Source organism: Lepus europaeus, chromosome 3 (assembly GCF_033115175.1).
Source record: "Lepus europaeus isolate LE1 chromosome 3, mLepTim1.pri, whole genome shotgun sequence".
Taxonomy (NCBI): domain Eukaryota; kingdom Metazoa; phylum Chordata; class Mammalia; order Lagomorpha; family Leporidae; genus Lepus; species Lepus europaeus.
The window spans coordinates 106,383,401-106,409,224 of record NC_084829.1 but is presented as its reverse complement, the minus strand read 5'-3'; the positions used below and the strand labels follow the sequence as shown (position 1 = coordinate 106,409,224).

At 50.7% G+C, this 25,824-nt stretch overlaps 1 protein-coding gene across 1 annotated transcript in view; it reads right to left on the bottom strand.

The window, feature by feature from the left end:
- Positions 1–11,116: 11,116 nt before the first annotated feature.
- Positions 11,117–25,824, bottom strand: part of AFG1L (AFG1 like ATPase) — a 195,011-nt gene continuing 180,303 nt past the window's right edge. The window contains exons 11-13 of the mRNA XM_062187646.1: positions 18,784–18,924; positions 15,610–15,723; positions 11,117–11,782 (exon numbers count right to left, since the gene is read on the bottom strand). Coding sequence (XP_062043630.1) covers positions 11,654–11,782; positions 15,610–15,723; positions 18,784–18,924 — 384 coding nt within the window. The 3' untranslated portion in view covers positions 11,117–11,653. The remainder of the gene's footprint in view (positions 11,783–15,609; positions 15,724–18,783; positions 18,925–25,824) is intronic.

The window sequence follows — 25,824 nt, the reverse complement described above, 5'->3', positions numbered from 1 at the left end:
CGAGTTACACAGAGAGAGAAAGAGAGGCAGAGAGAGAGAGAGAGAGAGCGAGCGAGCCTTCCATCCCCTGGTTCACTCCCCAATTGACCGCAACAGCTGGAGCTGCACCAATCCAAAGCCAGGAGCCAGGAGCTTCTTCTGGGTCTTCATGTGGGTGCAGGGGCCCAAGGACTTGGGCCATCTTCTACTGCTTTCCCAGGATAGCAGAGAGCTGGATCGGAAGTGGAGCAGCCGGGACTCAAACCGGCGCCCATATGGGATGTCGGCACTCCAGGCAGCTGCTTTACCCACTACACAGCACCAGCCCTGAGCAAATAGTTTTTTATAACTTGCAGCTATTTGAAGTTTTAAACAACTGATGGCTTAAGTTCAATCATTAACTAATTTGAAACAGCTTTCTTGGCCACCTGTGTAACAGCAGGGATGCGTCTAAGGTCTTACAGCAAAGTTAAACCTGTCTACGTAATATTTTCACTCTGACCAAGAACACAACAATTAAGGGACGTGGTGGGGTTGCTGGGGCCACTTACAGTGTAGGTGTGCTGCTGTTGCTAAGTCCTGCCTGGGACACATCACTGAAGACTGGAGAAACCATGCTTCGTGCCAGTTCTCACAGGATTCAGGTCCTTGGACAAGACACAGAAATGGGCAGGGCTGGCTTGAGGGCTGGCTGATACACAGTCAAGGTAGGCTAGGTCACGCTGCAGTAACACGCAGCCCTGAAAAGCTCCGTGGCTTCCCGGATGGAATTCTCTTTGTTAGGCAATATTGGTCATGCGTGGCCCAGCATGCCAGGCTGTTTTATCTTGGGGTTCTCTGTGTCGACATGATTAGCCCAGGTGTCCCGTGCAAGAGAAGAGAGCTATAGAAGCTGTCCACTCAGCTAATGAGTGTTTTTAACCTTGGAAATGACACATGTCGCCGCACTCCTGCTCACCATCAGTTCCCCGGGGCTAGTCCCATGGCCTTGCCTAAGTGCCAAGGGGTGGGAGGTATGACACTCCTGTGTGCTTGGGGAGAGAGGAGAACTGGGTAGGGATAAGTTCCAATCACATTACCACAGCGAGAGAAGAGGGGCTGCTTTGTGGACCTTGTCCTCCCCAGAGAAGCAGCTGGAGGCATCTGGGTGTCTGTGAGAGTATCCCCTGTGGTAGGGATGGGGGGCATCTGGAATGTGGGGGTGAGGCTGGAACAAAGGGGAGAAGCACGCTGAATATGAGCCAGGCAAGTGCTGTTAGCTAGATGGCGGAGATTCTGAGCCTCTCCCTGCTTGGTCACTCATAGCCCCCAAACATTAACAGAGCCACTGCCTCGGCTGAGATTCGGGAAAACTCAGTGCACATGGCTCCTTGACGCAGACTACAGTGCGGGTGGGGACAGGGGCAGGGAGGGCTACGTGCTCCAGGGCTGGCCAGTCTTGGACAGCCTAGTTTTAATTTTGATTGAGATTGATGGTCTTGTTTAAGGACCAACGTGGTCAAAACAGCCACTGGAAAAACAAAGCTTTTACAGCCCTGGATCCCACATAGCATCCAGCATCCTAAGAAACACCAATGCTTAATTCAATAGAAGAGTGGGCAAGAAGGATGAGAACCCATGGAGACCCTCACGCTGCTACCCAGGGTGGGTGATGAGGACTTGCAGGCCACGGAAGTGATGTGGTCACTGTGCAAACACAGGACAGGGCGGGCCCAGAGGGCTGGGGTCCTTTCTGCTGAAACTACTTCTGTCTTCAGATTGTTGGCTTTGCCATTCATTCCAATAACCAACCACTCACCATGTCCTGTCCTACACGGATACTTCCCTTGGACTATGCATCAACCTGATTCTAAGGTCTATTCCTTATTTTTTTTAAAGATTTATTTATTTATTTGAAAGTCAGAATTACACAGAGAGAGGAGAGGCAGAGAGAGAGACAGAGAGGTCTTTCATCTGATGGTTCACTCCCCACATGGTTGCAATGGCCAGAGCTGCGCCGATCCGAAGCCAGGAGCCAGGAGCTTCTTCCGGGTTGCTCACACGGGTGCAGGGGCCCAAGCAATTGGGCCATCTTCTACTGCTTTCCCAGGCCATCAGCAGAGAGCTGGATCTGCAGAGGAGCAGCCAGAAGTCGAACCGGCGCCCATATGGGATGCCGGTGCTTCAGGCCAGGGCGTTAACCCGCTGAGCCACAGCACCAACCCCTATTCCTTATTTTTTTTTTTTAAAAAGATTTATTTATTTGAAAGAGTTACAGAGAAAGGGACACACACACACACACACTCACGGTGGTGGTGGTGGGGGAGCACTTCCATCTGCTGGTACACTCCCTAGCTGGCTACAATGGCCTGGGCTGGGCCAGGCCAGAGCCAGGAGCCAGAAGGTTCATCTTAGGCCATTAGCAGGGAGCTGGACTGGAAGTGAAATCTGGACTCAAATGGCACCCACATAGGATGCCAGTGTCGCAGGCTGTGGCTTTACCCACTATGCCACAATGCTGATCCCTATCTCTTCTTTTATGTTCCTAGCAACACCATCCTGGTCAACACATGGAATATTGTAGCTGCGTAACGTAAGTGCCTGGGACAGTATTATTGCAGAAAGATACAGTGGATGTGGAAGGCTGGGTTGATATCAGCACCATTTTAAACCTATTGAATTTAAGGACCACCCAAGAGAAGGGATCCAAGAGGCAACTGGGTGTACAAAACAGGAGAAGAGGGAAGTCAGGGAAGGGAATAATGTTTGGGAATAACTGACATCAGTGGTCTTTGTAGCTCTGGTGAGATGTGATGTGAAGTTCTTGACTAATATCGGGTGTTGTTTTTATAACTACCTTTTAAAAAAAGGATCCGGCAAGGGGGAGCAGTTGGCACAATGGTTGATCTTTGCTTGGAATGCTTGTGTCCCATTTTGGAGTGCTTGGTTCAAGTCCTAGCTCCTCCGCTTCCAATCCAGCTTCCTGCCAATGTGCATCCTTGGAGGTGGCAGATGATGGCTCAGGTATTTGGGTTCCTGCCACTCATTGTGGAAGACCCGGATGGAGTTCCAGGCTCCAGACTTTGGCATTGTAGGCCTTTGGGGAGTGACCCAACAAATGAAAGAGCTATCTATCTCTCTCAATCTGTCTCTGCTTTTCAAATAAAAATGAAAAAGAAATAAAGAGGAAAGAGCCAGCAGCATTCAACTGAGCACTGGAGGAGAGCCTAGAGAAGAGAGCTGCAAAGTGGGCCCGGGGGGCAAAGTGCTGTGGGCTCAGAGCAGCATAAGGTTTGGGGAGGAGGATGCCAGGGTTGGCCAGAGAGGGAGAGAGGTTGCAACAGAGAGCCTGGCGGCCAGCTCCCCTCTATTCAAGTTCCCCTCCAGCTTGGCCCACCCTCTCCTGGCTTAGTGCCTCTCCCCAGTGTCTCCTCCAGCTCTTGGCATCCTTTATCCCCTTAGTAATAAACTCAGCCTTGTCTGAGTGTGGTCCAGGGACCCTGGAGGGACCAGTGACTTTCATTGAGCCCACGGGGTGGAAGACACTTGTCACAACACTATCCATGTAGTTTGAGGGTTTGTGTGTTGGAAGTTCAATCCCCATGGCAACAGTGCTGACAGATGGGCACCTTGGAGGAGAGTAGGTCCTGAGAGCTCTGCCTTCCTGAATGGATAGATGCTGTTATCTCAGGGATGCATTCTCTATTACTGGGGGAGGATTTTTTATATACGTGAGCTTGGCTTCCCTTGGCTCTTTCCCTTCCTCCTTCTACCATGGGATGGGGTAGCATGAAGCTGTTTGCCGAAGGCAGGCCTCTCCATCTTGTACCTCCCATCCCACAGAATGGTAAGAAATACACCTTTGTACCCAGACTCGGGTACTGCGTTATAGCGGCACAAAAAATAATTAAGACGGTATTTACCTTTCTCCCCCACATCCTCTCACCGAGAGATGGCTGACTCTGCCAGAAGCTACAGGATGCGTGATGTCACAACAGGTTAAGTGCATGGGCAGATACGAGTATCCAGCTGAATTCTGCCAAGCCAGATACAGCAAAAGCTGAAATCACGCCATTTCTCCCCATAAACTGTGCTTTGTTTTAGAATATATATTTCTTAGCTGACGCCGCGGCTCACTAGGCTAATCCTCCGCCTACGGCCCCGGCACACCGGGTTCTAGTCCTGGTTGGGGCGCCGGATTCTGTCCCGGTTGCTCCTCTTCCAGGCCAGCTCTCTGCTGTGGCCCTGGAGTGCAGTGGAGGATGGCCCAAGTCCTTGGGCCATGCACCTGCATGGGAGACCAGGAGGAAGCTCTGGCTCCTGGCTTCGGATCAGCACGGTGCACCGGCCACAGCGGCCATTGAGGGGTGAACCAATGGTAAAGGAAGACCTTTCTCTCTGTCTGTCTCTCTCTCTCACTGTCCACTCTGCCTGTCAAAATATATATATATTTTTTCCTAATGCTGTTTATGTAATATGTCATGTGCTTAGTGTTACTTCGAAATGACTTAGAGACATGTGACAGTCCCCCAGCTTACATCTCAGATATGGGGACACACATCCCACACACGAGAACTCTTGGGAGTTTCAATATGGGAACAGGTCCGCACACTAACACATCTGCTGACCACCATTGAGTCGCTGGCTTCTTCAAGCTCTAATTCCCTTCTTGGACCACTCTCAGGGTCACCCCCCCCAACCCCCTTTTGTCCTCCCTGATGCCAGCTCCTTGGCTTGCTGTGTGTGATACCCAGGCCGTCACCAGCACCCTAGCTTCGCACCCCTGCTTGCGCTTTCGGCAACCCCTGTGGCCACTCCTGAAACTCTTGTCTTTGTGCCCCCTGGGGGTCCTAGCGGCTGGACGGTCTGGTGCCTGGCATCCAAGCCTCTGTGCTCATGGCTGCCCGTGCTCAGCTGGGCCTCAAGGACTTTAACCGCCTACCCCCACCCTCCCCACTGCCCGTCAAGTGCTTGTTCCACATGTTTCCCACCATTGTCTTTTTGGCCGTGTTGACCACACTCCTCAGTTGATGACAATGGGCGTCACTCATGCACACGAGGCCTTCCTTTGGCGTGGTTCTCCTCCCTCATCTCCCACGCCTATTTCATCTCCTTCTTTCCAACCACAAGCATCGACTCCAGTGCATATAGGCCATTTTCCCTCCAACCTGCCTTTCAGAGTTACATTTAGATTTTTGTGAGCTCAAGAAAATCGTAGTGTTGTCTTATGTGTGGGCTTCTGGGTGTACCCCAGTGGTACTGGCCATAACCAGCCCTCAACAGGGTTTGAGCTCTGTCCGTGCTGCCATGCGTCAGTGACGTTCACTGATTCAGACCATTGCAGATTCGGTCGCAGGCACAGCCACTCTCTTAGGGACGGATTCCAGGAGGCCTCCAGTTCCTCTGTCGCTCTGCGGCTCCGTTTTCTCACGAAACAAAAGACTGGTGGGGACAACACCTCCTCCTCTGGAATGATTGCGAAGATTCTTGTCTCAAAGTTTGCCAAGTGCCAATTCCGTCTTTCCCATCATACGCGATGCCGTGAAGGAAGCACCAGTGTACATGCTGCTCCGCGCATCTTCCCAATTCCAGCCTCCAAGGCCCGCAATGACTCGTCAGGCGGGGCTATTGGATCTGGGTCTGGGAGATACCTGTTTGCCAGCTGTGCTGCCTCGGGCAGACCATGCAACCTCCTGGCTTCTCCCTGTCCTCAGAGGCAGCATGGAGGACGACACCTGTCTGAGAACCCCTGTGGGTGAATGATGGCGTAGGAGCAGGTGCTTTGTAAACCAGCAAGTGCTTCCTGTTTTGTCATTAGTGAGGGAGGAAACAGAAAGAAGAGTCCAAGTCTCCGGGGAGAAGAGCAGGCACTGGGAGGCACCAGAGATGGTCTTTATATTTCTTTAAATACTTATTTACTGATCAAGAGAGAGAGCGAGGTCTCCCACAGGGGTAGCAGGGACTCAAGCACCCGAGCCAGCATCCACTGCCTCCCAGGAGGCTCCAACGTGGGCCACCAGCATCCATTCCAAGAGGCAGCTTAACCTGCTGTGCCGCACGGCCCACCCAACCCGAGAGGGTCTTAAGATGCCATGGTATGCCCCTCACCTGGGCTCCAAGACCTACAAGCATCACAGCAACAGCTTATGCTCCTGTGAACGCGCCCTGGCCACTGAGGCAGGTGCCTTGAGTCAGGAAACCCAGCTGCTGTGCGGGCAGGCTGTGCAGCCACGGGCATGCATGGGCTCCACGGATGGTCTGGCCAGTGGTTCTAACCCTGCTGCGCACTGGAATCTTCGGGGGCTATCAATGAGTACTGATGCTGGGACCCCACACCTGACCAATGCGCTTGTCTCTCTGAACGTGGGTCCTAGGCCTGGGAACGAGCAGCCCTGACATCTACAGCTCTTCCCGGTAATCCTTGGACTTTTTTCTAGTCACTTCACATACTGACCACAAGATGGCGCCCTCTTTCAGGAAACTCTAACAGGCAACCATCCACTTTGCGTTACACAATCCTCAAAGAATAGATTTGAATGGAACAACATTCACCAGCATCTCATTAAGCCAGAACCCCATGCCCTTGGTGTCTGACCATTTAATGCATGCCTTTCGCCTTCTGCTAGAAACCACAGGGTTGAGATGTATCTTCTCTTGTGCAAATACTCCTTAAAGGGCAAAGCAGAGGCTAGGGGTTTATTGTCGAGTTACGACCAGAATCATTAGTACCGTTAGCAAACAGTACTCATTGCAAAGTGCTTTTTACCAACCATCCCTGAAATAACTCAATGAAATGAGCATTGTTGTTCCCATTTATAGGAAAACTGAAGCTTAGAGCACTACCTTGTTCAAGGTCACACACTGGCAGAAATAAATTTTCCAATTCTAACTCCTTCCTACAGCATCATAGAAATCAGTAGTCAGCTGCTGGGGTACAGCCTTGAGAGAGGAGACTGTGGAGAGCTCTGGAAGGCTGCCTGCATTAGCGAGACAGACAGATGTCATCCTGGAGCTTCATGCATCACAGCCAGAGGTCAGTAGACAGAGAGATGCTTGACTGGCTTGAGTGACGCTGAGATAACAGGATGTTCCTAGGGAGCTGCTCGACAGAGTCGGAGACGCTGAGCCAAAAGCCCGTCTTTATTTTTTTTATTTTCTGTCTAGGAAAATGAACTGCTGTCTGCTAATGGAAAAAAAAAAAAAACACAATCTTCATTCTGTTTTCATAAAAAGTTAGAAACTCATCTCCAAAGAAAATCTTCGGGAGATCTTGTGAGATGAGTGGATCTAGCCAGACGCCTGATGACTCGCTGTGATGGATCAGGAATCCGAATGTCGCAGCCCCGGGCCCTAGTCCTGGGGGTGTTTTTGTTTCTCAGAGGGAGGCTCTGCAGGAATAGGTTCCAGTTATGTGGCCCAGGAATGCTGCTCTCAGGACAGAGGCCGTGAAGTGGAAAATGTGAGAAATAAGGGTTTTGAAAACAGTACCGAGGGCACATCAGAAATTCGTGCAAACTGGAATTAAAGACAAGCTGGGAAGATGGATGGCATCTAGGCAGCTTTTTCGTAGTACTCATTTTCCATGAACTTCTTGAAGTGTTCTGTCTGTCCTGCGATCCACGCTGTTCTCGCGGTTTTCTGTGCCTCCGCTTTCCTGTCTGTAAAACGGCTTGCAGCAGTGCCCATGTCACACGGTTGGCGCGTGCAGCCAAAGAGCTTAGCTACCAGGATGTTCCCAGGATGTAGTCAGCACGCATGACCACATGGATAGGAGCACATCCGTTCACGTATTTTACAAGTCAAATTTTAATTTTTTTCCCAAAATTCCAGCTAATTTAAGAATTCTTTTATTTGCATAATTCTAAGTACAGGAAATATGCTTTAGGAAAACTAAAACGTCCTTATGATTAAAATTTGAAATCCCACTGAAAATGCACAGGTTTCATTAAATGATTAGTCTTTTTGGCCTTAGAGATCAAAATTATGGAAGTCCACCTTTTTTTTTTTTTTTGTCTGAGGACTACTAATATAGGCAAATGCAGTAATCACATTTTGCTTTTTCTAAGGAAAGTTTTCCGTTTTCTCCACTTAAGTCTGGAAACTTCTTCTGGAGAGCACACGTTGTCTTCCGGACTCTGATGCCTCCGGTGCAGGCGCTTGGGCGAGCAGGAGCCGCCTCCATCAGCTCGCAGCTGCACCCTCTGCCTTCCAGCGCCCTCGGAAGAAGAGCCCGTGCTGGAGGGACGCCTTGCGAGCCCCGGGAGGAAGTGCACTGCCCGGGCTGTCTGAGTCAGAGGAGTGGCCGGGAGCTGGAGCGGCCTGCCGAGATGGCTCGCTAGGCGTGACTGCTTGCTGAGCTCCCACACTGCTTCCCGCTACAGGCTGTTCTTGAAGGCTTGTCTCTTTTTCTTGCGTTGCTGCTCTATGAAGGGGACCCCGTGGAGAGAGCTGCAGAGAGATGTTCGCAGCGGCCATGGGGCTCCTCCCTCCCCTCTCCTGACTCCCAAGCCAGGCCCATCAAACCCTTGCAGCCCTTCTCCCCTCGAAAACCCTGCTCCCAGCTTGTCCACAGCGGCCCGGGCCAGCAGGCCAGGAGTTGGGACAGAGAGGGACACACACTCAGTGGCACAGTCGTGTCCAAACTCCAGTCTGATCCTGCAGAAACATTTCAAAATTGCTTAAGTTCCTTAGAACAAAAACTAAAAGGCAATGACACAGAGACTTATATAGGATTTTTTAAAAAGAGATTTATTTATTTAAAAGGCAAAGCTACAGAGACACAGAGGGAGAGAGAGAGAAGGGGAGAGAGAGAGAAAGAGAGAGAGAGAGAGAGAGAGAGAGAGGTTTTCCACACATTGGTTCACTCCCCAAAAAGCCATAACAGCCTGAGCTGAGCCCATCCGAAGCCAGGAGCCAGGAGCTTCTTCCAGGTCTCCCGCACGGGTGCAGGGGCCCAAGGACTTGGGCCATCTTCTACTGCTTTTCCAGGCCATAGCAGAGAGCTGGATGGGAAGTGGGACAGCCAGAACTCGAACCGGTGCCCATATAGGATGTCGGCGCTGCAGACTGGGGCTTTACCCACTACGCTGCAGTGCCGGCCTCCACAAAGGATTCCTTTTTTTTTTTTTTTTTTTGAACAGGCAGAGTGGGCAGTGAGAGAGAGAGAGACAGAGAGAAAGGTCTTCCTTTACCATTGGTTCACCCTCCAATGGCCGCCGTGGCCGGTGTGCTGCAGCCGGTCCACCGTGCTGATCCGAAGCCAGAAGCCAGGTGCTTCTCCTGGTCTCCCATGTGGGTGCAGGGCCCAAGCACTTGGGCCATCCTCCACTGCACTCCCTGGCCACAGCAGAGAGCTGGCCTGGAAGAGGGGCAACCGGGACAGGATCGGTGCCCCGACCAGGACTAGAACCCAGTGTGCCGGCGCCGCAAGGCGGAGGATTAGCCTAGTGAGCCGCGGCGCCGGCCTTCACTGGAATTTTTAAAAATGGAACACTTTCATGCACGATCTCTCTTCGACAGAGTGGGAGGCACTGTGGTATAAATACGGTCGGCGACCCCCGCAGTTGTAAGCCGTGACTCGGGTTGAGCAGCCTCGCTTGGCCAAGCCTCAGCTTCCTCATGCGTGACCAGGGCCCCTGGCCCCTTTTCCATGACCGGTTTTTAACACTCCAGCTAGACTAAAGCTGGCACATAGTGGTAATTTACCCTGTGTTCTAATTCTGCCTTTGTTGGGACTATTTCACGTCAATAAAAATGTTTTGCAACCATACTTAATTTTAAGAAGCCTTTATTTAGATTTTTCTCTGAGCTTGGGTAGCCACTCATCTTGACTTAAATAGGTTTAAATGCCAAAACAGATTAATGTGGGTGGATCGTTAACTAATAAAATAAACAGGTTCAAAGAGCTTATTTATGTTGGCAATTATAATTGTCGTCTAAACTAATTCACCTATGCCTGTCCCCACAAAATACTTGATTCTCACAAGAATTTGTATTTTGTTTCTTTTCTGGCTTTTTTTTTTTTTTTTTTTGCAAGAAGAATGTAGGCTTTATTAATATCCTCACCTGAGATCCCCCTTGGAATGTCTGTCAAATCATGATTTACTTAGATGAATCAAGAAATGGGCTCAACAAAGGACTACTTGGACTTTATTTAGAATAGTCCTGTCAGGGTTCTTTTGTGTTTGCTGGTGGTGCATCTCAGCTCAGACTCGCAGTAAGGGGGAGTGGCATCCTGTCAGCAGGTGCTTCCAGCCCGTCCCACCCTACTGGCCCCCAGGGCAGGAGTCCTTTCAGCTGTCTGACAGGTTGCTGATTCTTGGCCCCACCCCCGATGCTCTCCATGGGTCCTCATTATTATTATTATTTTAATATTTATTTACTTGAAAAAGAGAGAGAGAGAAAGAAAGAGAGAGAGAATCTTCCATCTACTAGTTTACTCCTCAAATGGACACAAATAGCCAGGGCTGGCTCAGGCTAAGACCAGGAGTCAGGAGCTTCATCTGGGCCTCTCAAAATGGATCCAACACTTGGGCCACCTTCTGCTGCTTTCCCAGGTGCATTAGCAGGGAACTGGATCAGAAGTGGAGTAGCTGAGATGTGAACCTGCGCCTATCTGGGATACCGGCGTTGCAGGCAGTGGCTTAACCCAGTGCGCCACAGCGCCGGCCCCAGGTCCCCATTCCTGCCCCTGCCCTCCCTCTGGCTGTCGGAGTCTGAGATCGTGCCTGCTGGCCACAACCTGCTCCTTACTCCTTATTTGATGGTAGCATAATTCTCCATTTTTTCCCCAGGCATCTCCATGCCTGCCTGAGATCAAGCTTGATCTCGTGGTAAAAACATGTATTTGCCATGGCAAGGAAGCCTGGAGCCTGGAGGTTTACTGGAACTCATAACCCCCCAAGCTCACATATATACATCTGTATTTTTAAGTGCTATGCCTTTTAGTTTTTAGTAGGGTCAGAAATCTTTGTTTTTAATTGGAATGCACTTTTTTTATTGTTTCCTCTTATAGAAAACATGTTTCTAGCATGTGAATCCATGTGGCCAAAGCTTATTTAGCATGTGTTTGTGTGTTTGAGGTTCATTCAGGGGGTTTAATGTGAAACTGAAGTCTCTTGTCCAACATTAATCTTCAGGAGTGGTAATTTTCATTTTTAAAAGTTAATTTATTTATTTGAAGGACTGAGTTACAGAAAGAGAGATCTTCCATTCACTGGTTTGCTCCCCACATGGCCTTACAGGACAGGGCTGGGCTGGGTCGAAGCCAAAAGCTTCTTCCGGGTCTCCCACACGGGCGGCAGAGGCCCAAGCACTTGGGCCATCCTCTGCCGCCTTCCCAGGCCATTAGCAGGGAACTGGATCAGAAGTGGAGCAGCCGGGACTTCAACTGGCGCCCATATGGGATGCCGGTGCTGCAGGCAGTGGCTTTGTCCGCTACGCCACAATGCCAGCCCTGATGATTTTCAATTTGTTGTGCAGAAATGAGGCCAAATAAATAGGTGAAAAGCAGACCTAGAAAAATGGTACATCTGTAACTTACTGACCCACCACATCTTCAGCAGCAATTCAGGATTAGCATGTTCCAGGAGCAAAGTGCGTAGTTAATGAGAAGGTGATTCCTTTGGGGGTCACGATGACAAGTTCTCTGTGCGTTGGCCAGCTGTCCAGAGCTGTGCTCGCGCCCGGGTGCCAGCTACTTCTTGCTTCTGTCCCCTTCATTCCAGTACTGCTCAGTCTGCATTTCCGTGAGTCGGGAAATGGTGCGCTGGAACGCAAAGACTTCCTCTTCTCCCGTGAACATGGAGAGCCCTTCTGCCGAGTCCTGCTCACAAACAGACGGCCAGCACCGATTACAACCAGCCCAAGCAGAAGGCGCACTGCACTACGCACAGCTTGAAAAAAAACAATTTTTTTTTGGTTTCCTTATTTAGATTAGGATAATTTTCTACAAATTCTTTTTCATAGATAATCTCTTAGACTAGGGCATCAACTAGTCTAAACCTATTAGGTAATAGAAGAACACGTTAATTAGCAGGAAGAAAACCCAAAGGGGCAGCATTAGGAGGCTCATTAAAGCTGAGAGGCCTCCAGAAAATCCAGATTTGCAGGTTTTGCCCGTGGTGGTGCCGGATCTCTGCTAAACCCACAGGAAGGGCACTGCAGACGGAAAAGGAATTCCTTGTGCACATGCGCAATACTAGTAGCAAAGGCAGCCGCTCTGCCAGGCCAGGAAGAGGTCCCCGCATACCCCTGCAGCCCTGGGGCAGACTCCCGCTGCCTCAGTGGCCCCCGGGACAAACTCCCAAGAGCCTTTTCCAAACTGGGTGACCGCAAAGCCCAGGGCTCCTGGGTCCTGGAGAACATGCCTGGGTCTTACTCTGCAGGGGCACTCAGCCGCTGGGGCGTTTGTCCCCTCATCAGGTGGTTGTCTGTGCCCTCAAGGTTGGGAAATAGCCTAGGACTGGTGATCCCAGCGTGGGCTGGGGGCCACTGGGTGGGCTCTCGTTATCCTCTTTCCCCAGGGGTTTGCTGCTATGTTCTTCCAGAGAACAATCCTGGACTCCTAGGTCCACTTCCCCACTGACCCCATGAATGTCAGGACCAAGGTCACATTCCCTGGTTTCTTCCTATATGATGGGCCCCAGGGGCTGTGCCTGCCCTGTCTGAACCCTGATCCTAGAGGGAAGTTTTGTTTTTTTGTTTTGTTTTTAAAGATGTACTTATTTATTTGAAAGGCAGAGTCAGAGAGAGACAGACAGACAGAGAGCAAGCGAGCAAGCACTTCTATCCTCTGGTTCACTCCCCCAAATGGCTGCAGCAGCCAGGGCTAGGCCAGGCTTAAGCCAGGAGCTAGGAGCTTCTTTCTGGTCTCCACGTGGGTGCAGGGGTTCAGGCACTTGGGCATCCTCTGCTGCTTTCCCAGGCCATTAGCAGGGAGCTGGATTGGAAGTGGAGCAGGCAGGAACTCAAACTGGTGCCCATATGGGATGCTGGCACCGCAGGCAGTAGCTTAACCTGCTATGCCTCAGTGCCGACTCCCTAGAGGGAAAATTTTAAGGGACAATGATTTAAAAGGCTTCAGAGTGCCAGTGCTGTGGTTAAGCAGCAGGTTAACACCCTGGCCTGAAGTGCCTGCATCCCATATGACCACCGGTTCGAGGCCCGGCTGCTCCATTTCCAATCCAGCTCTCTGCTATGGCCTGGGAAAGCAGTAGAAGATGGCCCAAGTCCTTGGGCCCCTGCACCCGTGTGGGAGATCTGGAAGAAGCTCCTGGCTCCTGGCTTCGGGCCAGTGCAACTCTGGCCATTGCGACCAATTGGGGAGTGAACCATCAGATGGAAAACCTCTCTCTCTCTCCCTCTCTCTCTCTGCCTCTCCTCTCTGTGTGACTCTGACTTTCAAATAAATAAATAAATCTTTTTTTTTTTAAAGTCTTCAGAAACTGACTTGATGCAGCCCCTCAAAGCCCATGTTTGGATGGAAGTACTGCTCTTGGAAAGCCAAGATTTCAGACGGCTCTAGCATCAGGGTCCACACGCCATCACTGACATCCACTCTGCTGTGGTCTGAATGTTGGGGTCCCCCCAATGTGTCCAATGTGCAGACATTCTAGCCCTCAAGGTGCCGGTGGTGGGAGTTGGCCAGGTGTTGAGGGTAGCACCCCCACAATTGGGATCCAGTGCTCCAGACAGACCCCATACACTCCAGACAAGTCTGTGAACCCGGGAGGGGCCTTCACCAATGCTGGGTCTGGAGCCTTGATCTTGGGCCCCCAGCCTTCAGAACAGTGAGAAAAAACAGGTGCTCCTAAGCCTGAACACAGAGAGGCACAGTATGCAGCCCTGTTCGGAAAGTGTGCTTTTGACAGGATTACGGGCCTGCTTCTCGGAGACCCTTTAAGAATGCGTGTTTTCTACTCAAGTTCAGCAGGAAGTGCATCCTCAGTCCTCTGGGGACAGGAGAATGGGGTGCTCATTCTTGGGGTGAGTTGAGTAAAGCTTTAAAGTCTGCCTAGGCCGGCGCCGTGGCTCAACAGGCTAATCCTCCGCCTTGCGGCGCCGGCACACCGGGTTCCAGTCCCGGTCGGGGCGCCAGATTCTGTCCCGGTTGCCCCTCTTCCAGGCCAGCTCTCTGCTGTGGCCCGGGAGTGCAGTGGAGGATGGCCCAAGTGCTTGGGCCCTGCACCCACATGGGAGACCAGGAGAAGCACCTGGCTCCTGGCTTCGGATCAGCGCGGTGCGCCGGCCGCAGTGTGCCAGCCGCGGCGGCCATTGGAGGGTGAACCAACAGCAAAGGAAAACCTTTCTCTCTGTATCTCTCTCTCTCACTGTCCACTCTGCCTGTCAAAAAATAAATAAATAAAAATAAATACAGTCTGCCTAACATTTCAGCTGTCCATAGCTGAGAAGAGAGAAAGGCAGGGTCACTTCTGCTGGGCCTGGGGTGAGTCACCGGACCCCAAGCCCCAGAGAAGTGGGCCAGCTTCTGTTAGTTCGCGCAGAGCCTGGTGCACACAGGTGCCCTGCAGATGTCTGCTGCGCGGACACTGGGGGATGGATCGGGGACTTCTTGGTCAGCCCTGGGCTGTGCGAGGCCCTCCATGCTGCTGGAACGGCCAGCCCACTGCTTGAATCCTGCACCGTGCACTCTGCAGAGCCAGCAGGGATGAAGGCAGCGTGGCGTAGCAGAATGAGCAGCGCCCTGGTGTCCAGCCCCGTGCTGTGACTCAGCACTGTTATCGCAAGCCCAGTAGCCCACCTCTCTGGACTTTGTTTTGTTCTGTTTTTCTGTTTTTCTCTATTTATCTGTGAGGCAGAGAGAGAGCGCAAGAGCGCACACTCTTATCTCATGGTTCACTCCCCAAATGCCTACAACAGCTCAGGGCTGGGCCAGGCTGAAGGGAGGAGCCAGGAGCCCCACAAGGGTGATAGGACTCAATAATTTCAGCCGTCACCTGCGGCCTCCAAGAGTCTGCGTGAGCAGCCGGAAGCTGGAGCTAGAAAGTAAAGCCAGGCACTGTGACCATGGGACATAGGCACCTTCACCACGAGGCTGGATGCCCGCCCCTGGACTTCGGTGTTTGTCATATGCAAAAGGAAGTTTGCGAAAGGACCACGCGGTCACTGGGGTTCTGGCCATGCTCAGACTGTCATTCTCTAAGTTCCGTGAGTAATGTCTGCAACGCAGGCTTTGGAAGAACGAAACCAGGGGCCGGTGCTGTGGTGTAGCGGGTAAAGCTGCTGCCCTGCAGTGCCGGCATCCCGTATGGCCGCTGGTTTGAGACCAGGAGGCTCCACTTCCGATCCAGCTCTCTGCTGTGGTCCGGGAAAGCAGTGGAAGATGGCCCAAGTCCTTGGGCCCCTGCACCCATGTGGGAACCCAAAAGAAGCTCCTGGCTCCTGGCTTTGGATTGTCTCAGCTCCAGCCATTGTGGCCATCTGGGGAATGAACCAGTGGATGGAAGACCTCTCTCTCTCTCTCTGCCTCTCCTTCTCTGTGTAACTGTCAAATAAATACATTAAAAAAAAAAAAAAAAAAAAAAGGAAAGAAAGTCACCAATCAGCGGTTAAGGGTGTGTGCAGCCATGCATCCAACGGAACCAAGGACGCTGCTTGATAATAAAAAGCGAGTATGTTAATATCGCCTACCTGGCTCAGCCCCAAATCGTCCATCAGTATTCTGCTTTGCTCCAGCTCACTGTCGTGATGTTGATGCAAAAATAAGCTTTCTATGGGAGCTGACGCCGAGCAAATTATGCGCACCTGAAAAAGAGGGCAATGAGTAAACGGTGTCCGTCACGTTCTCCAAGCTCAAGGTAAGGCAGATCCCTCACAGAAGAAAAACTTGTTTGTGACATCAGGGACTTTGGATCTTTGCTTTGAAAATATCTATTTTTTTTCTAATAGCTTGTCTCTTTAAAGTGGTATTTTGAAACTGCACAGGACTTTTCACAATTTTTCCACCTTGTAGCTTTGTACCTGCGCAGGGAGCACAGGTTTGTTTGAGAAATCCCAGGCCGGAAGAAATCTCAGCTCTCGAGGCGGACCAGGGCCTTCTGCGTCTCCTCCCGCTACTGCTGTGGTGTGGATGTCCGCGTCCCCTCCAAAATCCGCGCTGGACACGGAACCCTCAGCCCAACAGTATGGACAGGTGTGGCCTTCCGCGGGTGACTGAGCCACTGCGGCTCCGCCTCCACCCGCGGATTAGCAGCTCTCCTAAGAGCCTCTGATGTTAGGGATTCGCGCCTGTTCGCTGTCCACCCCTCCCGCCTTGTGAGCACATGATGTGGACGCCCCTCAGGGGCCAAGAGAAAACGCCACCGGCCTCCCTGCCCGGAGAGAGCAGCCCCGGCCACGCCGTGACGCTGCGGCTGTGAGCGAGCTCCTCCTGTGTGTTAAGTGACCCAGGGCCAGGGTGCTGAGACGCGGTGCCGTCCGGGGCTGTGCCCCAGGGCTCCCCTGCCGCACAGCGCACAGCGCTGCTCTAATCACCCTCCAGCTTCCAGGACGGACGTCTACAGCAGCATCCGGTCAGGGCAGCCTTCAGAAGGGCTGAGCCGCCGTGAATATGTCCCGAACACACAAGTACCCCAGCGCCCGTGCGCATGTGATCCTACGCTGGAAACAGCCTTTTAATGTCTTTTTCACGTTTCACAGTCCTTTTATGTTTAAATACAGAGCGCCCTCCTCTGGATGGCTAAAGAGTCCCTGAATCTGTTTCCAGGATTCGCAGCTGCCCTTTGAAAATCCTTATTTAAATACACACTCCATTACTTTAAAATAATGTGTCGACATTCGGGACTAGCTTTTCTACATCCAAACGGCCGTCTCCCTCCTCGCATAAAGTCTTTTAACCACAAGTGACACTATCTTTACTAGCCGGGGCTATCCTTATTTCACAAATTTCTATGAATGCATTCTAGAACAATGTGTTGAATGCTCCCAATTTCTTGCAGTAAGATAACTGTGACTATGCCACGCCTTGAAGAAGATAGTCTTTCAATGTGTGACTGAGTTAAGGCAAATGTTAGCAGGGCTGTTTGTTCCCTAATACTGCGCGATGCTTTTTTTTTTTTCTTTAAGGAGAGGAAAAGTGCAGGTGAGGTTGGGTTGGGGGGCGGGACTGAGGGTGGGAGCCCAAGCCTTCTGTATGGTGCTCCTAGCTGAAATCCAAAAACACAGAGTTTCTGGCCGTCCCACTCTGACAACAGCTGCACTCTCCGCACCATTCTCTTCTTGAAGGCCTGGCCCTGGAAACACAGGGTGCCACCCCCAGGTGCCCACCCTTCCTTCTCTGCACCCTGGGGCTCCCGCAAGACCCCTCCCAACTCCCTGCCTGGCCACCCGGCTGTGGGTGCAGGTACCAGCAGCAGACTTCGCTGCCACTGCCCAAGGCAGGCTGCTCTCAGCGGCTGCACCAGCGCTGCAACTCAGCCTCCACGCTCAGTCCCCCCCAGGCCCCTGGCTGCACCCCCCCGTACCCCCTCCCTCCTCTTAGTGTTCACAAGAAAATGCAGGATCCATCAGGCCTCAGGCCCAGTGGGAGTGGCGTGGGCTCTGGAACCTGGACTGTAAGCGGTCCCGAAGGCTCTGAAGCAGGGGAGCCTCCGAAGCCTTCCCTGGGCCCAGGCTTCGCCCCTGCCTACACTCCCATGGCGCCAGACTCCTCCCTATGCCCGGGGCTCATCCCACCATGGCGATCTGACATTGTGTTCTGGGGACACGTGATTCACGCTGATTCCATGCTGGACCATGAGCTCCACAGGGAAGCTCCATGGCCTGGCTGCCCTTGCCAGGGGATTTTAGGCACTTACCTCCGTGCCTGGTGTGATGAGAGTGGCCGTGTGAACAAGTGAATGCGATACTGAAATGTCACCTCTCCTGCCCAGGAGGTTACTCGCCTCCTGACCCCTCAAAGTCCCTTCAATTTTAGAATCACTGCTCTGTTTAATTCCGTATGAGGGATAAGGAGGAAAAAAAATGTATCTAACCGTAAAATAATATTTAACTTTAATTGGAAGTAGTACTTGTGCTTTAACTACAAATAAGCATTTACAAGTATATACTATGCATGGTCCTCACCTTTGCTGAGAGTTTACTAGATGCCAGACAAAGCTTTTAGTGCCTTATATACACTCGTGGTCCTCACAGCAATCTAGAAATGCCATCAGTAGCCCCTTTAATTAGGGAAGGCAGGTGCAACTCGGAGAGGCTAAGCCAGTCTTCTGGACAGACAGCCTACTCCAGTGTTCCTTAACCACCAGGCTGTGCTGCCTTTGTTGAAGGGGCAATGGCTCTGCCTTGCACGCTAAAAAATACATGGAGCTGTAAAGATCGAGCAAAAGATGGTATAGTGGTAGTTACTGGGGAAGAGAGAGCTCCAGCATCGAGGAGTGTCCTCATTCATTCATTCATTCATTCGTTCACCCATTACTCTAGCAGTCTAACCATTTGTTCATGCAACAGATACTTATTGGGCACTTGGTGTGGGCGAGGCACTGTGTTGTACCTCCTCACAGATGGAGCACACGATCCGTGGGGTAGAGTGACAGCATCTGTAGCGCAGTCGAGGGTCTTGCAGTGGGAGGTTTACTCTCCTACTGCTGCCGCTGCCACCAGCAGTGCTGACGCCGCGTTCAGCTTCTGCCTAATGACACTGTAGACACTTTCCATGGCTTAGCCCTAGCCTGCACAGCCACCCCGGGAGTCAGTACTGTGGTTCACCGAGAGGTGACATCAGTGACAGAATCAGGACGCCAGCTCAGGTGACCTGGCTCCGCCCTCCAAAATGTTCAGTTTTGAGAAAACGTCCTACACCCTTACCTTGAAATCATAAAAGTTATCGATGAGAGTTATAAATCTTCGTGCTTGAGACCTTTTGGCCAGTGTGAATTGTGGAATGTTTCGTAAAAATATCGTATCAAAATTCTTTGCTAGTTCCAGGTAGTCGCTGGCTCCCAGGGGCTATCATTGAGAAGAAAGAAAGAAAATGAGAACCGATCAATACTAGTCACCATCGGCTGGGCTGAAGTTGCAAACACCTCTCGTGTCATGGTGTGGTCTAGGCGGGAGCTTTGGGGTCACTTGACCAAGTGGGGCTGTCTGCAGAGTAGACTAAGGATGCTGACTGTGTACTGGGTGTTGCCTTAACTGCGATGTAAAAAGGCAGTAAGAGAGGAGAGTGTGGTGGGGAGTGAGAGAGTACCTCCAGCCATAGCCTCAGCTGGTACCTTTCAGGCACCAGTCCTACCTCTGGTCTTTCATGTTTTTATTTATGTAACTCCAAATATGCCATGATAAACCCGTCCTCTGGCTCAAAGGCAACCTGGCACTACTGTTCAGTGGCACTGTTTTATCATGGTGCGCTGAATCCTGTGTCACAACTCTGAAACAAAGGCTACGCTTCAGAATGGAAAACCATCCAAATTATCTTTAGTTTCATTTGAACTATAATAATTTTTTAAATATTGATTTGTTTACTTGAAAGAGTTACAGAGAGGGGGGTGGGAGAGTGAGGAAGAGAGAGAGAGAGAGAGAGAGAGAGAGAGTGAGTATCTTCTATTCAATCGGTCACTCCCCAAATGGCTGAATTGGCCAGAACTGGGTCAGGCCAAAAGTAGCCTAGAACTCCATCAGGGTCTCCCATGTGGGTGGCAGGGGCCCAACCACTTGGTCCATCTGCTGTTTTCAGAGGCCATTAGCAAGGAGCTGGATGGGAGGTGGCACCCACATGGGATGCTGGCACCACAGCACCAGCCTCTGATCTATAATTATTCAAATGCAACACAGTGGGAAGTGCTTGGGGGCTTGAATGAGCAGAAGTAGACTGAGTGCAGCACACTACCTCTTACTCCAAGGAGGGCACGGGATCCAATGGCCCCAGAATTATTCACCAAGCGCCACCTACAGACAGAAAGTGCTTGCTCCTGCACACGAATGCAACACATGAACATTACAAAAGCTTGCTGCAAACATATTCTTAGGGAGAGGAGCATTCCTGGGAAAGGTTACCTGTTTTCATTTTAAGGTCTGTGTGGGTGACTGTACTCCAGGCAGCAAACCTTGAGCCAAAGTCTGGAGAGTGGCCTGGCCCTGCTGGCGTGCTAACACCCGAGACTGAGCGGCCCAGGAGCCACTCTGAGGTCCCCCTAAAGCTCCTGTGTCACCACAATCACCCCTATGACCCAGGTGGCTGAGCCGCCTCAATTTCTGGCAGAATCCATCAACATCCCCCGCCCCCTGCTCCCGTCTAAAAATGTCTCTCTCACCTGAGGAGTCCTTGGCATGAAAATGTCTTTTAGCAATGCTGATAAAGCCAGGCTCCTGGGAGAACTGAGAGAGCTGAAGAAGGACATGATCCTTCTGGTCTCGGTGTCTGTTCATTGAAACCAGCCCTGCACCAAGAACCAGCCCACACCCACAGCGCTCAGGGAAGAGGAGTTCTGCTGCAGGTGTGGAGAGGTACAGGTGACTCCAGACAGTGAGGTTCCGAGAAGGGGTCCCTTCCAGGGAGAGCAATCCTAAGAAGGATTGGCAATTATGAGGCCTGGGCCAAGGCACACAAGGACAGAGAGCGCAGGGAAGAACATGACTCCTCTGGACATGTGCACTCCTTCCTCCCTCTCCTAACCCATGGGGCCAGAAGGAGATGGCTTTTGCCTCTACCTCCAGCCCCAGTGCCTGACCTGGGCCGAGACAAGCCACTCCCCTCAGCCACATGGGGGCTGAGCGCCTTGTGGGTTTTTGGTGATTGGGAAGGGAGGAAGGTGTGACTGAACTCTGAGTGTCTCCCATGGGCACTGTGCTGTCTGGCCTGGATGGACCAGAACCCATGTTTATAGAGAAGCTACGAGTAACAGCTCGAGCCTGCCTGGGTTTGAGTTCCCAGCCTGTTACTCATAACTGAGCACGTTTGGCAGGTTAGGGAATCTTCCTGTTTTTCAGTTTGCCATCCGGAAATTGGGAATTTGATTCCTATATCACAGGATTGTGAGGATTCAATGCAACAATACAAAGAAAGCATTTAGCACAGTACATTAGAATTCGATCCATTTTGGCTACTTTGATTTTGATTATCTTGAGCTCAAATGATTGGCTAAGTATAAATGAGTTAAGGATGTGAAGAAACATCATTCTCAAGAGGAAATCAGTTACTTTTGCCCCACTACATCCAAAACCTTAAATCAGTCTTTTTCTTTTTTTTTTTTTTCCTGTCTGTCCTCAGAGTCATAGCAGGGACCCGATCAGGCTGCGGAATCATGAAATAATGACAACAATTCCCCAGAGAGAAGGGGAAGGTAAAACGTGGGGTCTTTGTGTGGGAGGGATAACGCATGTGATGAGTGTCCCAGGTCTGAGGGCGCCTTCCCCTGATCAGTTAGAATGACCGCCTCAGCTTTTGTAAATCAGAAAACATATCCAAAAAAATGTGAACCTTCACACTGGGTATGCAGTCTTGTGTAATTAAGCTCACTCGTTATGCATGGATAGTATTCCTATCAGTACAACCACATGCCCAAGGAAAATCATTATTAGAAGTGCACTAAAGTGCCTGGAGCAACCCAAGCTCAGAATTCTGCCCACTCAGCACTTTTATAAATTATATACCTTTGTCAGTGGGTTCTGCATTTGCCTTTGTGTTAGCAAATGTCTCTTCTTCATATCCCTCAGGCAATTATGTGCTCATTCACATAAAGAAAACAAAGTTTAATACAGTCATCTCTGTCCTTTAAAAAGAAGTCACTGTGGGGATGGTGGATAAATGCATATAGTTTAGGATAAATAAAAAGTTCTGGACGTGGATAGTGATGACAGTTGCACAACAATGCCAATATACTTAACGCTACCAAATCCTAAAACAGTACCTAAAATGGTAAATTTTGTTATATGTTATTTACCATGGTTAAAAAACATCATTAGAACAAGAGAGGTTATTGATTGCCAAAGATACCTCAGTTTAGCCCATGGAAAGATAGAAAACTTAACTTTCATTATAAACATGAAAAAGAAGAATGAAATGAATTAACCAAAGAAGTCTTTACCCCAAAGAAACCAGCTCCACTAAGATTCATTTAGCATATGAAGTGGCTCCTTTTTTGTAAATATTTAAAGACTTTAAAGATTTATTTATTTGAAAGACAGAATTACAGAGCGAGAGTGAGAGCGAGAGAGAGAGAGGAGAGGGAGAGAGAGAGAGATCTTTTACCTGCTGGTTCATTTCCTAAATGGCTGCAGTAGCTGGAGCTGGGCCAGACTGAAGCCAGGAGCTAGGAGCTTCCTCCAGGTCTCCCACATGGGGGCAAGGGCCCAAGGACTTGGGCCATCCTCCACTGCCTTTCCAGGAGCATTAGCAGGGAGCTAGACTGGAAGTGGAATAGTCGGGACTTGAACCGGCGCCTGTATGGATGGCTGCTTAACTTGCTATGCCACAATATAGGCCCCAGAGAGTGTTTTCTTATACTGGCTTTGATGTTGACCCCAAGAGATAAAACTCAAATTTCAAGATGGAGTCTGCTAAAATATAGGGATTCTTATTCCTGAGAAACGCTCCAATGAGTCACAGTCATGGGCAAAACTACGGGTGAAGCTTTGGAATCACTGGCCCCGTCATTTCCCAGCATACGACGTGGAGCGAGTCTCACTGACCTGAATCTCTTCACCGATAAAGGGAAGTCCTAAAAAAAAAAAAAAAAAAAAAAAAAAAAAAAAAAAAAAAAAGGCCGGCGCTGTGGCTCACTAGGCTAATCCTCCACCTTGCGGCACCGGCACACCAGGTTCTAGTCCCGGTCAGGGCACCGATCCTGTCCCGGTTGCCCCTCTTCCAGGCCAGCTCTCTGCTGTGGCCAGGGAGTGTAGTGGAGGATGGCCCAAGTCCTTGGGCCCTGCACCCCACGGGAGACCAAGAGAAGCACCTGGCTCCTGGCTTCGGAACAGCGCGGTGCGCCGGCCGCAGCGCGCCAGCCGCAGCGGCCATTGGAGGGTGAACCAACGGCAAAAAGGAAGACCTTTCTCTCTGTCTCCCTCTACTGTCCACTCTGCCTGTCAAAAATTAAAAAAAAAAAAAAAAAGGGAAGTCCTAATTGTCCTGAAGACTTGATACATCAGCAGCGTGTAAAACCTTAGGACAATGGCAGATGCACAGGATGTGCTCAGTGAATGTTAATTTACAGAATTCATGTGAGAAGTCAATGAAATGATACATGCACAGTACACGCCTTGGCATACAATGTTCAGGAAACAGCAGCTGTTATTTGGTTAACTTGTAGGTAGCATCTTCCTCAGATCTCGAGATCAGGTAGCCTGCACAAGTGAACAGTTACAACCGACTGCAGGGGCAGGCCTTGTGGCGCAGGGGGCGAAGCTGCGGCTTGGGATGCCCGCATCCCATATCAGAGTGCTTGGGATAAGCCCCGCCTCCACTTGTGATCCAGCTTCCTGCTAGTGAGCCTGGGAGGCAAGAGATAATGGCCCAAATACTTGGGTCCCTGCTACCCGTGTGAGAGATCCAGATGGAGTTCTTGGCTCCTGGCTTTGGCCTGGTCCAGCCCTGACTGTTGCAGGCATTTGGAGATTACACCACTGCATAGAATTCTTTCTCTCTCTAACTTTCTAATGAATAAATAACTCTAACTTGCTTTTCTACCTTTTTACGCAGGAGGATAAGGAACCAGCCCCTGTGGTCCTAACCGTCTGAATCCATGGAGGTATCTGCCCAGACACTCGTGCTCTCCATGAAGTCACTTGCAGATGAGAAAATTCACTTCTGTCTCATCCCATCAGCATCACACACTGGGGAAAGGTCCCTGGCCCACAGAGCAAACAGCTCCTATCCCAGTCCACAGCACATAGGGAATTTATTTATTTATTGAGTAGATGTATGAATAAAACACAACACAGCCTGGAACACAGGCCCTATATCTCCTTAGCTGTGTTTTGTCTGATCGTAAACTCATACACTGAGTTCTTCTTCTTTTTTTGGTGTGTAAGACAGGCAGAGTTAGACAGTGAGAGAGAGAGACAGAGAGAAAGGTCTTCCTTTTTCTGTTGGTTCACTCCCCAAATGGCCGCTGTGGCCGGCACTGCGCAGATCTGAAGCCAGGAGCCAGGTGCTTCCTCCTGGTCTCCCATGGGGTGCAGGGCCCAAGGACTTGGGCCATCCTCCACTGCCCTCCTGGGCCACAGCAGAGAGCTGGACTGGAAGAGGAGCAACCGGGACAGAATCAGGCACCCCAACCAGGACTAGAACCCGGGGTGCCAGCGCCGCAGGTGGAGGATGAGCCAAGTGAGCTGTGGCGCCGGCAGAGTTTTTTTTTTTTTTTTTTTTTTTTAAGATTTATTTATTTATTTAAAAGTCAGAATTACACAGAGAGAGGAGAGGCAGAGAGAGAGAGAGAGAGAAAGGTCTTCCATCTGATGGTTCACTCCCCAATTGGCTGCAACGACCAGAGCTCTGCCAATCTGAAGCCAGGAGCCAGGAGCTTCTTCCGGGTCTCCCATGGGAGTGCAGGGGCCCAAGGACTTGGGCCATATTTCACTGCTTTCCCAGGCCATAGCAGAGAGCTGGATTGGAAGTGGAGCAGCCAGATCTCAAACTCACGCCCATATGGGATGCTGGCGTCTCAGGCCAGGGTGTTAACCTGCTGCGCCACAGCACCGGCCCCACACTAAGTTTTTTTTTTTTTTTTTTTTGACAGGCAGAGTGGATAGTGAGAGAGAGAGAGACAGAGAGAAAGGTCTTCCTTTTTGCCGTTGGTTCACCCTCCAATGGCCACTGCGGCCGGCGCATGTCGCTGGTCCGAAGCCAGGAGCCAGGTGCTTCTCCTGGTCTCCCATGCGGGTGCAGGGCCCAAGGACTTGGGCCATCCTCCACTGCCTTCCCAGGCCATAGCAGAGAGCTGGCCTGGAAGAGGGGCAACCGGGACAGAATCCGATGCCCCAACTGGGACTAGAACCCAGTGTGCCGGCGCCGCAAGGTGGAGGATTAGCCTGTTAAGCCACGGCGCCGGCCACCACACTAAGTTCTTAATTTTGGTTATTGTGCTTCACATTTCTAGAATTTCCATGGGTTTTCAAACTTGAGCTTTTCCTTTACATACTCTCTAGATCCCTCCTAAAGTCTCCCAAGCCTAGGATGGGCGTCTGGCCTAGCAGCTAGATGCTGGTTAGGACGCCCATTTCTGCATTAGAATGCCAGGCTTTGTCACCCAGCTCGGTGGCCTCCAGATTCCGTCTGATGCAGATCTTGAGGCAAAAGCGATGATTTAACTAGCTGGGTTCCTGCCAAGCATGCGGGAAACCCTGATTGAGTTCCCAACTCCCAGATTCATTTCCAGCCTTTGCAGGCATTTGGGGAGTGAACCAGAGGATGAGGGCTCACCCCTCACTCTCTCTTTGATTTCTAAGCTTGCTTGTTTTGAATCTCTTTGAATATATAAACCTAGTTGTTTAAAACATAGGCTAATAATTGTAATATCTGGAGTTCCTAATTTTATTGTCTGTTGCTTTTGCCTGTTCTCATTCGCAGCGTCTTATTTCTTCCTCTGTCTGGTTATTTTTATATACGCTGGATCTTATCTTTGCAAAAAGACATACTTGTAGAAAAAAAAAAAAGTCCAAGTTGAAGATCTGATGTTTAACAAATGCTTGGTGCACAAAAAGTTTGGCTTAAATGCACAAGGTTGACTTCTGGGTCACAGGAATTAACAGGTGCAGTCCTTCAGGGCTCCTTCCAAGGCAGGGAGAGGGCCCTCATCCTTGGCTGGCCCCGGCCCCTGACTCAGCTCAGCTCATCTTGAAAAGATCGCACGTGCCCATCAGAACCCATGTTTCCCTGCCTTGCAGGGTACGTGGATGGACCATGTCCCC